General features: G+C 59.2%; 1 protein-coding gene across 2 annotated transcripts in view; it reads left to right on the forward strand.

Moving 5' to 3' along the window:
* Positions 1 to 3,167: 3,167 nt before the first annotated feature.
* The window catches only part of SDK2 (sidekick cell adhesion molecule 2), a 248,952-nt gene continuing 238,954 nt past the window's right edge, over positions 3,168 to 13,165 (forward strand). For both annotated transcript variants that reach the window (XM_059380651.1, XM_059380652.1), the window contains exon 1: positions 3,168 to 3,601. In XM_059380651.1, the coding sequence (XP_059236634.1) occupies positions 3,538 to 3,601 (64 nt within the window). In that variant the 5' untranslated portion in view covers positions 3,168 to 3,537. The remainder of the gene's footprint in view (positions 3,602 to 13,165) is intronic.

Genomic DNA, 13,165 nt, shown 5'->3' on the forward strand with positions numbered 1-13,165 from the left:
GCTGAACACACAGAATCCAATTGGAGGCGGCAGGACTGCAAGGGGGAAGCAGAGTGGAGCCTGGGAAAGCCACGCAGCCCCTGCGGATGGGGCACCCACCATAACTGCACAGTCTGCAACCTCTCATTACGCTGTGGGTGGTGAGAATGAGGTCATGGTGTCTGCAAGTGACTCTCCCAGTAGCGAACCCCTCTCAAAGGGCCATGCTCCCTGCTCAGACTCCTCTGGGCCAGTGAAACTTGGGCAAGAAGCAAAATCAAATGCTTCCCTTCCTGGGGTATGTGTACAGGCTGAGGCCAGACAGGACCCTCTTCTCCATCCCAGATGGCTGGAGACAGAGCTTGCTAGAAGAGCTGCCCATAGGGTACCATGCTCTCTGTGGGGCAGACAAGCCTGGAGACTTCCAACCCCAGAAGAAAGCTCCCTGACCTCTACTCCCCGGTTGATGCCCTGCCCCTGGCCTTTGGGGATTCAACTTCCTGAAGAAGTTACACAGGGCTGGTTGTGCAGCCCTGTGCCTCTTCTCACAGAGAGGGCAAACGCTATCCAGAGCCCCCGGAGCTCCCGAAGAAGTCTGGGTCTGGGGACCAAGAGGGTGGAAACCACCAAGGTTTCAGATCATTGTGGCGATGTGAGCTCCCACCTCTGAGAACCGAGATACAGCTTTCCTGCGGTCTCCCGGCTGGTTGAGGAGGAGTTCTCAGCAAATCCAGCTCTCAGGCCCCCTCTGTGAGTGAGGAGTGTAACAGCACCCGGCTCACCAGTCCTGCTCACCAGCTGTGCTCCATGGTTTGCAAGGGCCTGAGCTCCAGGTTGGGAGCTAAGGACACGCAGGTGCTGTGTGACGCCACACAGCTGGGCATCCCCAGGAAGCCGGTAGTGGCCTGGCCACCAAGGGAAAGCAGGGCTAGCCATCCTCAGGCCACCCATCCCGGGAGCCCTCCCATTTACCAGCCAGGCAGCCAGAAGGGCTTGGGCCTGGGATGCAGCACAAGTCGCCAGGAGAATAAGTGCAAAATGTTTGAATCAGGCGCTTGGAAGGGCTGTAAGGAAGCCAGGCTAGCTTCTCAGCCCTTTTCAGAGAACGCCCACAGTTCTTTTTCCAAGGCAGGTGAAAGGAGAATATAAAAACGATGAAATGTTGGCAGGGGCTGTGTCCACACCTCAGCAGTCCACACCAGCCTAGCTTCTGGAGTGGTGCAGGCCCTAAGGAAGGGGAGGCATCGTGAGGCACCTGGATAGGTGAGACACTAGGGAGAGAGGAGAAAAGGGGCCTGGGAGAAGATGGACGGTCTCAAGGGCTCTTTGCTCCCCAGCAGAAACCCCAAGCAGGCAGGACAAGGTTGTCCCTGTGGCTCAGCAGGGTCCAGGCCAAGGTACATTATCTTTTCTTTCGGTACCCATGAAAATGTCATTTCTTTTAAAATCAGAATACATAAATGACATTTTAGGTTAAAAAAATGTTTTAATATGTAACATTAATATGTTTGTCTTTGTGCCAACAGTCTTAAAGTATTATTTTTACATATATATATATATAATTTTTTTTTTTTTTTTTAATGGAGAAAGGAGTCCACCCAGGCAAAGCTGTGTACTGCCCAGGAAACCTTAACTGGGTCCTACAAACACTCACCGGCTTCTTCCATGGTGGGTGCTGGTCCCTGTCCCTGCTCACTCTTCTGGGCCACAAGGGTGGAAACCTCCCACCCCTCCTCTCTGGGGATCCCGCACCAATTTTCCATTCTTCTACCCTTCGCAAACAGAGCTCAAAAGAAGAAAAAAAAAGAAGAAGAAGAAGAAGAAGACGGAACAAAGAATACAAACGCCTTGGCACCAACTTCACTTTCTCAGCCATCTGTAAGTCCCAGGCCTCTCTTTTGTCTTGCTCTCGGCCCTGAGCGTTTCCAGACTCTCGAAAGCCTGACCTGGGAGGGGAAACTGGAATCAAGCAGTTGACCGACCCCCTCTCCCCAACACACCCGCCACCCGTATCCCGGGAAGGGGAGTGGGGGGTCCGGGCTGTGGGAGACACTGGGACTCAGATGAGGCCTGCGGGAGAGGAGGGGTGCGGGGCTCGGGCTGGAAGGCAAGGCTGGCCCAGAGCGCGGAGGGGCCCGGTGCGCATCTCTCCCCCCGCGCGGCCCGGGGTTGGCACTGCCGCCCTCCCGCGGGTCGGGTGGCCGCGCTGACCGACCCTGCCTCTGCGGGGCTCGCTCCCGGGCCTGGCTCGGGGCCGCCGCCGCTGCTGCCGCCGCCGCCCCCCGCCCCCCGCCTCCCCGCGCGCAGGCTGTCTCCAGTCGCGGCCACGGGGTAGCGCTCGGCCCCCCTCTCCGCGTCTCCGCCTCCGCCTCCGCCGCGCTCGTCCCCGGCTCACGCGGCCCCCGCAGCTCCGGCTCGGCGCAGGCAGGAGCGGCTCTCCGGACGCCGAGCCCGGGAAGCGGAGGGCGGCGGGCTCGGCGAGCGGCGGCAGCGGCGGCTGCGGAGGCGGGCGGCGGCGGCGGCGCGGCCCAGGCGGCGGGGCTCGTGCGGCGGCCGCTGCTCCTCGGGTCCGGGCGGCCGGCGAGCGCCGGGCGTCCGAGGAGGCGCCGCGCACCCGGAGCCGGGGCTGCCCGCCGGGCTCTCCGCGCATCTCGCCGAAGAGCTCCGGCCGGGGCGCGGCGGAGGGCAGCGCCGCCGGGCTCCATCGTCGGCCGGCAGGAGGCTCCGTGCCCGGGCGCCGGCGACAGCCCGGGCCGCCCAGCCCAGCAGCCGTCCCCGCCGCCCCGCAACCGGCACGGACATGGGCGCGCGGGGGTGCGCGCCGGGCCGCGGGACCCGCAAAGTTTGCTAGCCCGCTGGGCGCGGAGCCGAGGGCGCGCCCGGGCCCGGCGCCGCCGGGAGGGACCTAGCGTTCCCGGATCGGGCGCCGGGGCGGTGGAGCCGAGAGGGGCGGCTCGGCCCCGCCAGATGCCGCCTGCAAAGTTAGAGAGAAGAAAACTTCAGCTCCGAGGAGATTCGGACCGCTATGCTAGCCGCGCCCCCCGAAGCCCGCGCCCCTGAAAGAAGCCCCGCGTCCGCGTCGGCCGCCGCGCTCGCTTCCCACCCGGCCCCGGGCCCCCGACGCCGGGATCGGCGGTGACTGCGTCCTCGCGGAACCCAACCAGGGGGCGGGGAGGGGGCGGGGGGCGGGCAACGTGGCCACGGGAGGAAGTTTCCTGAAGTTGCCGGTTTATTCCGGAGCGCGGCCCGCGACCCGGCCGGTTCGTGGAGGCCGCCCCGCCTCGGAGAAGTCGGAGTTGGGGTGCTCCGGGAGGGAAGAGCCCCGAATCCGAGAGCGGGCTTTTCCTCTTTCTCTTCGCTCGCCCCTCGCCTTCCGGGATCGGACTTGGACCGCTGACGAGAAGGAAGGGTTGGGGTCGCTGGCGTCGCCCCTCCCGGGCATATACGGGCTCCGGCCCGAGCCGCGTGGACAGTCTCCCGGGACGAAGCCGCGGGGTTCCAGGACCACCCCCCGGATTATAAAACAGTGCGAAGCACCACCCCCCAAAGCTGGTTACCATGTGGGGGCTGCTGATATGGACGCTGCTGGCCCTGCACCAGATCCGTGCGACCGGAGCCCAAGGTACGGACGGCCACCCCCATGGGGGGCTGGGGAGGGGGCTGCGGCGGGGGCACTCTGGCCACACGGTGCCCTCCTGGACACGGGGCTTAGCCTGGGCAGAGCTCTCTCCAGGGAGTTTTAAGACACCCCCTTTCAGTTTGGGGGCTCTCTTTCGGGGGGTGGGGCCGTCTTTCTGAGACTTGTGGCTTCCTGAAGAGGGAAGGCGGGGGTCCGTGGAGGGCGGCGTGGTCCGGGGTGAGGTGAGGGGTGGCGACCCCCTCCCGCCGTGGGTGCCCTCGGGCCGGCGTGGGAGGGCGCGCCGTTCGGTGCCGGGCTCAGCGCCCGCCTCCCCGAGCTCCTCAGCCCGGGCTCCCAGTCCCCGCCTGGGGTCCGCGGGAAGAGCCAGGCCCTGCCGGGCAGGCGCGGGCCGCCCGGGGCCGAGGGAGTGGGGCGGGAGGACGGCGGCAGGAGCCCCAGTCGGGCGCCGGGAGCCGGGCTGGTCGCCCCGGGAGGGCAGTTGCAGGGCCTGGCCGCCTGGCCGCCGCCGGGGCTGGGGGTGCTCGGGGGAGAGGGGCCTCGATCCCGCGGACCCAGCGCAGGGTGGTGCGCGGGGAGGGTTTGAGGCGTCTCCCCTCCCGCCCCCAGATACGCGCAGCATCCTGCCTTTGCCTCCCCCTCCACCGGCCGCTCCTGTCTCTGACCTGTAGCTGCCTGGAGCAGCCTCGCGGTGGAGAAGGGCTGCTTTGGGGCGGGGGGGTGGGGGGTGGTGGGAGCATTAGGAGGGAAGGGGAGGCGTGAGCTGCGCTGCGCCCCTCCAGAGGGCGGATGCCCAGACATCCCCCCACCCCAGTCCTCCGGCAGGTCCCAGCGGGGGAGGGCGGCTGCACCGGCGCTTCCTTGCCTTTGGGGTTCGCAGATCCAGACAGTGGTGCCAGCGGTGTCCGAGCGGCGCCTGCTGGGGGCGGAGGGAGACGAAACCTGGACCAGGCTTCAGGACTGGAGGGGCTTGGCCTCCCCCTTCCAGGCTCGGGAGCATGCCTGGACCCACCGGGGGCGCGGGAATGTGGAGGCTCTGTCTCGAACCCGCCCCACCCCAGCTCAGGGGTCTCCGATCCGCGGCGGGGGTGAAGGGACCCCACTGCGTCCAGCGTCAGGCAGTCCAGAGAGCCAAGATCAAAGAGATGAGAATATCAGCACTCACTCACGGGGTTGAGGGGAGGATTTTACAACGTAATTTACCGTTAAAGCACTTAGAAATTTTGAAAGGGACCCTGTAAATGTAAGGTAATAAAAGTTATTAGTTTTATGATCATCATAAAATCTTCCAGCAGACGTGGACCTTAGAGGTTGGCCTACTCTAGAAACCATTTAACAGATAGGTAAACTGAGGTCCAGAGGCATTAAATGACTTACCCAAGGCTGCTGGCTGATCTGGGGACAGAGTCAGGGACCAGGTGAGTTCTGGGCCCTTGTCTCTCTTGGAACCGGGACTATCGACAGCTGCAGTGGGTTTGCTAGGGGCCTGGCCCTTCTTCTAAGGGTCCTGAGAGGACCTCGAGGCCACAGAATAGGATGGGGGTGTAGCCTTCCCTGCGGCATCTCACAGATTTGCTCAGAGATGCCCCGGGGGCTACTAGCTGGAAGCCTGGGCACAGGGAAGGCTCTGGGGATGTCGGCCTGTCTGGAAGCATCTGGCTTAATTACTCTACGGACTCTGGCAGGGGCAGTGTTTCCCCGGGGCAGGTGGCTCACTAGTTCTTGCCTGTGCAGGCCCAGGCCCATAAAGAGTCCCGGGGGTACGGGAAGGTCCTTCCTGGGTCATCAAGCCTCTATCATGTCCCAGCCAATACTGTCCCATCCACTTGAGGCCAAGACTGAGCAGTCCAGTGGAATTTAAGGTCCGGCCACCTCCTGTCTCTGCTTCCTGCTGGAGGGGCTCACCCTGTCATCATCGATGAAGGTCTCTGATTGAGTTCGTCCCTCTCTGCTTCTCTTGTTTGCTGCCTTTCTGAATGAGGCTGCCCCCATCCCCTGCTGCTCCGTTTGTGTTCTCTGGCTCCGAGAGAGTGTTTTCCAGCGGCCGTGGGTACCCTGGGTTTGTCTCCTGGTGGAAGACCGTGCAGGGGATTGTGGGAACTTGGTCTCACCCGGACTCGAGGGCAGTGCTGATTGCACGGGGGTGGGAGGTGTGGGGGGAGGGGGCAGGGACAGGCCACAGAGGTTCGGGGGTCCTTTCCTGTCTGCTTTGGGGTTAGAGGATGGGGTTTCTCCTTGGCGTCTGAGTTGGCAGCCTTACCCTTGGTCCTCTGGGATAGTTGAAGCCACTGGCACTCTTTGTCTCTTCTGAGCCTGTGAGCCACATTCTCCAGTCATGACATAGGGTGAGGGACGAGGTGGCCTTCCTGCCCACAACAGACCTCACCTTGGCTGCTGCTGGATTTGGGCTAGACTTTGGCCAGTGTTTTCAGCTGCTGGACCCAGGCAACGCCACCTGCTATAAGGCAAGCCACCGTTTAACCACATCCCTGGAAATTCACACGCACTTCCGGAGCTAAGCGCAGCAATGCTGTAGGAAAGGGGATTGCCGGGTCTTTGGCGGAGACATAGCAAGTGCCTGGCACTTAGAAGGTGCTTCATAAAGTGTAATTGTTTTTACCATGATGATGATGATTGTTCTTACACTATAAGCCGAAGGACCATGAGGACCAGCTCTGGCCACCCACCAGAAAGGACTTGCATGCCTTTTCCTCACCCAGGATGCTTCTTTTACCTCCTCCTTCTTCCGAGGCTGTGTCACTCTGTCTTCCGTGGCCCTCTCGTGGTGTCGGGGTTCCCTCCCAGGTGCTCCGCCTGGAAACGTCTGGGTGAGCCTGGATGGCTGCATTTTGGCCTACTTCTCAAAAGACTCTTCGGGTGCCACAAAAATTAATTGCTGGTGGACATCCCGAGGAGGCCCAGGGGCTGGAAGGAGGGCAGTAGCAGCCCAGCCATCTGGTCCAGAAGGTTCTTTCGAGAGAACGGTGCCTGCGGGTGGGGAGGGACAGAAGGGAGTGTGAGTGGAGTGGAACAGGCAGTGTGGAAAAGCCCAGCCTCGGAGGCTCCTGAAGGCTCCAAAGGGAGAAAGTTTAGTGCTGGGAGCTAATCACAATAAAAGCCAAACAGCACGCGAGGGAGCGGGATGAAAGTTTAATTACATGGTGTGGCTAAGCTGTAATTATTAATTACTGACAGCAAAAAATAACTTATTGATCAGGGCCTCTTGCTAATTACCACAAGGCCGAGTGTCGTTCTTGCCTGGGGCACAGCTGGTACGCGTCAAAGCCCCACGCCAGAGGGGGCTGGGGGCGTCGCTGCTCCCTTCTGGGGCTCTCTGCCCTGCACCCCTCTCTTCCTCACCCCGTGCGCCCCTTAGCTTCAGCTGGGGGGCCTGGAACGTTCCGGCTGTGGCCAGATGGGTGACATAGTTTGGTGTTTCTCCTGGCTGCAGGATATGGCCCCTGCGTGGGAAGAGAAAGCTCAGGACCCCTCCCCAGAGGCCGAATCACGCTGGCAGCCGGACACCTGCCTCAGAAACCCTCCCTCTCATGCATTTGTTCGGCAAATGGTTATCGACCGCTCTCCCTTATGTCCTCTACTGGAAGGCCAAAGTAGGGGCCAGGAACCTTGTTTCATCAGGGAAGGGCGGCTGGGAAAGAGGCCAAATCCTTTACAGCAGTTCTCTGTTTAAACAGTGCCTGAACGGCCGACTTTAAAATGATGTGTTAAACTGCATATTGGTATGCATTTGACTTTGTACCACAGGACGCAGTTGGGCTGTAAGTTAAACAGTAAGGGGAGGAACTTGTTCTTTGTCCTGAGGACTTGAATGAATCCATGCATCGGACTTGAAATAAACACAAGAAGCCAGCTGGTGTTGTCCTCTGCCCATGAACCTGGGACAAGTGGCCGTCTAGTGTCTGCTTGTATACCCCTGGTGATGGAGGACTCACTACCTTACAAAAGAACGTGGTTTTTCGTGTCCCTGTGGCCGATTATCCTGGGATTTGGCTGTGGTTGAGGAAGTCCTCTGACTGGCTGGGACACCTCCTCCCCAGTCCCTCTGGACTCCCTGCCCCTCGGGGAGTTGGGAGCCTGAGCTGGAGTTGATGTTGGGTGTTACGGGGCTGCCTGGGGGATTTCCGCCCCGGCTCCCCTTGGAGCACACTGTCACAGAGGGCCCTCATGCTGCCTAAAACGGTGGGAATTAGTCATCATAATTCGGGGCCTAGGGATGCCAATAGCAACAAATGGGCCAGGAGCGACTGTCGGCAGCAGCCCCACTGCCTGTAATGGAAAAGAAAACAAGCCGGTTGCTGAGGCATCCAGGTTCCTCCTCGTGGCCGCCCCCCTCTGCTGTCCATACACTGGGCAGAAGGCAGGGCCAGTGTCCAGCAAGGGGCCATCTGGGGCTGTTCAGGGTCCTGGGGTGGGGGGAGAGGACGAGGAGGGCCTGCACAGCTGGTCTCGTCAGACTCCCCAGCCAGGTGTCTGGTCCAGAAAGCCCCGCTCTGAGCCCTACGGGGAGGCCCCCTTTCCGGCAGGCCGGCAGGTATGCACAGGGACCTGGTGGGGAGTTCCCAGGCCCTGCTTCCACCACTGAGTGACCTGGCGCCGAGACTCTTCTCGTCTGTGGAATGTGGAGGTGGTTAAAAATCACTCTCTCTACTGTGTAGGGTGGTTTAGTTTTTGGATGTTAAATGAGATCATCCTAATCGCTTTCGACTGTTCTCGGTAACGGCTAAGTGCTGACGATGCGCCGGCCACAAGGCTGCGAGGATGTCCTGACCCCCGCCTCCCAGCGCCCTGCTCTCCAACATCTCACCCGCTCTGCCCACTGCGCTGACCACTTCCCTGTTCCCAGAACTGCCCGGTCGCTCTCTGGCCTCCCGCCTGGCTCCGGAAGGTCCTGCCATCCCTGCGGCCACGCCGGGTCCTCCCCAGTATCTGCAAGGCCCTGTCCTTGTTTCCTTGAGGACTTTCCCCTCCTGTCCCTAATCTGTCCCTAAGCCCGTGAAAACATGGTGTCTCCGAGCGTGAACTCCTCCCCGCTTTACCTTCTCCGCGGCACTCAGCCTCACCGGACGCACGTATTGACTTGTTTATCTGTCTACCGTTGCTCCCTCTCATGGGGGCACGGCCTTTATTTTATTCACTGCTGTACCCCCCGTTGCTAGGGCAGCGCCTAATATGGAGAAGGAGCTCAAGGAATGGGAAAGAGGGAATGAAGAATTCGTGAATGAACACGTAGTGAAGGGATCAAGCCCTTTGTCTTTCGGCCTCTCCCTGCCCCTCCAGCTTCTTCTCGGACCAGTTACCCACTCCATTGGGCTCCCCTGTATGTCCCATAAGCCCCGTGTCATGGAGCCCACCTTGTGCTGAGTCAAGCACCCCGAGGACGGGAGCCCTGTCCCACAGCAACTACAGCCCAGACTTGCTTAGGGTGGGTCGCCTTGTCCTTGAGCCCGGAGCTCACCTGCCCAGGCTCACCTTCACTCCCCTGCCTCGGGCCCCTACAGGCGAAGCTGCTTCTGGCACCTGCTTTGGGCTAACGTGACCCTTGGGTCGTGACTGATTCCCTAGTAGCTGCACTGAACCTTTCTGAGATCAGGAGGACAGGTAGGGGTTTGGGGAGCAAGGCCACCCGCGTGTGGAGGCCTCACTTGAGACACACAAGAGAGGGAGGAAGACTTCCACCGGTATCAGAAGCCGTGGCCTCCGTCACTTCCCCTTGCAGCCCACTGGCCAGAACTGGTCACACGGCCCCGCCCCATGGCAAGGGGCCTGGCAAGTGCAGGCTTCTGTGTGCTGGAAAAAGGGACCGGTGTCTGGTGGGGGGGCATTGGTGATGTCCAGCATGTCTTCCTAACCACGGAGATGATCCGCGGTCACTCCAGAAGTGCGTTTCACACACAGTTACTTTCCTCCAGACAGGGCCGTGCCTAAAGCATCCCCAAGTGAGCCGCGGCTCTAGGCTCGCTCTTCCCTGCTTTCCAGGTTTTTTCCTTGAGCTGCTGAGTGGCATCCAGTGTCTCGATCGGTGCCTTGAAATTGGGGTGGCCCAGGGGCAAGCTCTGTCACTTTGTGCTGCCCTGGGCCACTTTGGGTTCAGTCACTAACATTCCCAGGAATTCCCCAATTCCTCATCCGTCCTGCCGGGGGAGGAGCCAGGCAGGCGATGCAGGGGATAAGCCCAGAGCCTGGCTTGTCCCAGGCACTCAGCAAGCCAGTGTGACTAACTGTGCCTCTGTGTTGACCCCTCCAAAGGGTCTCAAGATAGGATCTCCGGTTGCATGGAGTTTCCAGATGCCCCACCCCAGCCGCCAGCCCTGGGGATCTTTGTCATCCACCCGCATCTTCTTTTTCCACTTCTTGTTTCTTCCCCAGTTTTGAACGATCTGGTCTTCTCTCCACATCCTAGGGTCACCAGAGAGGAGGCATCCTCGCATTTGGTGTGCAATTCTGTGTGTCAGACGGTGTCAGGTGCAGTGTAACTGTTCCCTGCTTCTGCCCTCCGTCCACTCCAACATGCGGGTAAACTGAGGCTCACAGAGCTAGGAAGTCAGGATTAGAACATACAGCTCTGTGACCCCCAGTGCCTGTCATCTTCCACTCGCTCCGCCCTCGCCTCCGTGGCTCCCTTCCCTGATACCTTCCTTGAAAGAAGTGACCATTTGCTGATGAGACGCCCATTCTGTTGGGCTGTCCAAAGACCAGGCCGGCCCAGGGGCATGGTAGAGCTTGAAAATAACCCTCAGAACTCCTCCTCCTCTTCCTCCTCCTGATCCCCGCGGCCGTGTCCTCACTGAGCCTCAAGTTGACAGAATACGAGCAGTCAGGATGGGAACCCGGTCTTTCTCTGGGCTTCTCTTCCTTCCCCTGCCGCCCCCCCCCGCCGGCCCCTCTCCGGGGGAACCTTGAGATGTTTGGTGAGTCTCCTTAAGGTCACTTGGGGCATTCAAGAAGAGATGCCAGTGATGAAGCCACAGAAGAGTCTTTTAAACTTGAATGGGGTGGGGAAGAGGCAATTAAAGTTTGATGCCATGCAGGAAGCTATTAGTGACCCAGAGCAGTGATGAAATTTTGATGATATGATAATCCTAAGGGGAGGAAATATTACTTGCCATCGTGTGGCCCATTGAGGGAATTCAGCTTCTGGGGCAGGCACGAGTGATATTCAAGGGCCTGTTGGAGCTGGGACCCAGGACCCTGGAACCAGCCCCCCGACCCAGCCCTGCTCTCAGGACACCTGGTCCTGTAAAGATGCCGGTGGGGGAGGTACTTGTGTGGCCCAGAATCTGAGCAATGGTCAGAGATCTGGCCGGACCCCTGGACGTTGGAGTTGCCACCCCGAGCATGGAAGTCAGTCCTGGATCTGCTACAGTTGTTCCACTACAGACTGACCACTTTGGGCCACGAGAGCCAATCCAGAATGGGTCATCAGAGGGCCCTAGCCGGACAGCCCCGAGGAGCCTGAAACGTGGGTGACTCCCTGGGTGTAAATCCTGCTGGTCATTTACAGTCCGGTGACGTTGGATGAGTTAGTTCCATAGCCTGTCTGTGCCTTGTTTGCTTCATCTGCAGAGTGGAGAGACCAGGAGGCCTTACCTCATGGGGTCGTGATGGGGTTTCATAAGATCTGCTGAGCGCTCAGCATTCAGTGTATAGTGAATGCTGAGGAAATGCTTGTCATTGTCATTATTCTCACCGTCTTGGCTTTGGGGATGCAGAATCTGCTTTGGGTCTGCGATTTGTCACGTGCCCTGACCCCAGAGGCCTCTGCCATCTTTAACTCTCACAGACCTGCTGGTGGCATCTGAACGGATGCTCTTGGGGTTTTGGTTTATTCGGTTAAGACGTTTCCTGGCTCCAACTTAAAATGCAAGTACACCACGGAGAGCCCACATATGAAGCTCTTCTTAGCTGTTCAGACCTTAGGGTGAATGTTCTTATTGGATCTTTTCATAAAACCTCAAATTTCTGTGTGTAGCTTTACCGGACAACCGAGTTGCGTCTTCATCTCCATCTTCGGAGGGGTTTGGTCAGAAAGCATTCACGTTATTAATGTTGTTCGGACTCAAGTTCGGAAACATTCACTTTTCCAGGGTCACTCGATAATGTCAGAAAATGGCAGTGAGTACGGGTCAGGTCAGCTTCTTCCTGGGCTGCTGCCTTGGATCTGGTCAGGACTGGCTCACTGTATTACTTGATGGGACCACAAGCCGGGCCCCAGCTTTAGGGGACACAAGGGGTAGAAGGCACAGGGCGCAGCCTGCAGCAGCCTCTCCTCTCTGTGAGAGAAGCAGACCCCTCCTGGCTACCCCGTTTTCTCCCCAACAGGGTCTTAGTGGTAGGGTCTAAATGCTGAGACTGGTCAGGCCAGCCCTTCCAGATAGGCCATTGCCCCCGTGGCTTTGTCACTGCTGTGGTGTCAGTGCCGAGCCCCCACCCCCCCGCCGCCATAGTCTGGCCCCATACGCGGTCCCAATCTCCCGTCCCCAACACCCTCCCTCATTGTGTTCAGCTGCCCTCACCACCCCGAACCCCTCAGCACCCTGCCCCTCTCTCCCCTGCTGTGCACCTCTCGCTCTTCCCCGAAGTCTTGACGCCAAAACACGTCCTCCCAGATGCCTCTGGGCTCCCAGGATGCCGCCGGTCCCGAGGTCTCATTTGCTACTTTGGCCTTGTTGGTTCTGAATTCTCTTTTCATGTGTGTGTGACTGATTTCTTTAATTATAAACTCCTTGAATTTAGATAATAACCTTCATCAGCAAGGGTAGAGGCATTAGACATAAATTATGGTTCCCAATTAATGAACTTAACCCTTCGAAGAAGGGCACGGGAGGTGATCCTAGCGTCAGGGGGAAGGTGATGGGGGTGAGGCTGTGCGGGACTCGGAAGCCGAGACGGATTCCCACTGGGTCCCTTTGAGCCTCCGTGTCCTCACTCAGGAAACTCGGGCCCATAAACACAGGGTTTCCCAGCTGTGGAGTGAGGGACTTTGCTAGTGGAGGAGCATGGACACGGGCCCCGGGGGAGCTGGCCGTGAGCCTGACGCTGCTTGTGCCCTTTTCCCCCTTTATATTCTGTTTTAAATATATGAAAATTTGCATCCCACTGCATAGTCTGTCTGAATTCTATTTTAACACACAAAGGGTATTTTAAAGCCCATTGATGCTGCTGGGAGAGATGGTATATCTGCCCCATGGCTTCCTGGACCCCCGGGGATCTAGGTCAAAACTTGGTTTTGAAAAATCGGAAGGAGATGTTCTCGTGGGTCACATCATCTGTTAGATCCCGAGGTACTTTCCATATTTCAACCATTTGTGTTTAAACTTTTCTAGAACATTTTAGACATATGTACTTCCTAAATCAGTTATGCCCAAAACATAATTGAACCTGGGCCCCCATAACCACTGGCCGGGAGAGCTCCGTGGCCATGCCTTCCAGGGTGTGGGCGGGAATATAAAGCGGTCGGCCCCTCCCTCGGCGACCCTGTTGCCTGAGTGGTTGGAGTTTTCTGGAGGCCTGTCCCCTGGCCTCTCCCTG

This window comes from Mustela nigripes, chromosome 16 (assembly GCF_022355385.1).
Source record: "Mustela nigripes isolate SB6536 chromosome 16, MUSNIG.SB6536, whole genome shotgun sequence".
Lineage (NCBI taxonomy): Eukaryota > Metazoa > Chordata > Mammalia > Carnivora > Mustelidae > Mustela > Mustela nigripes.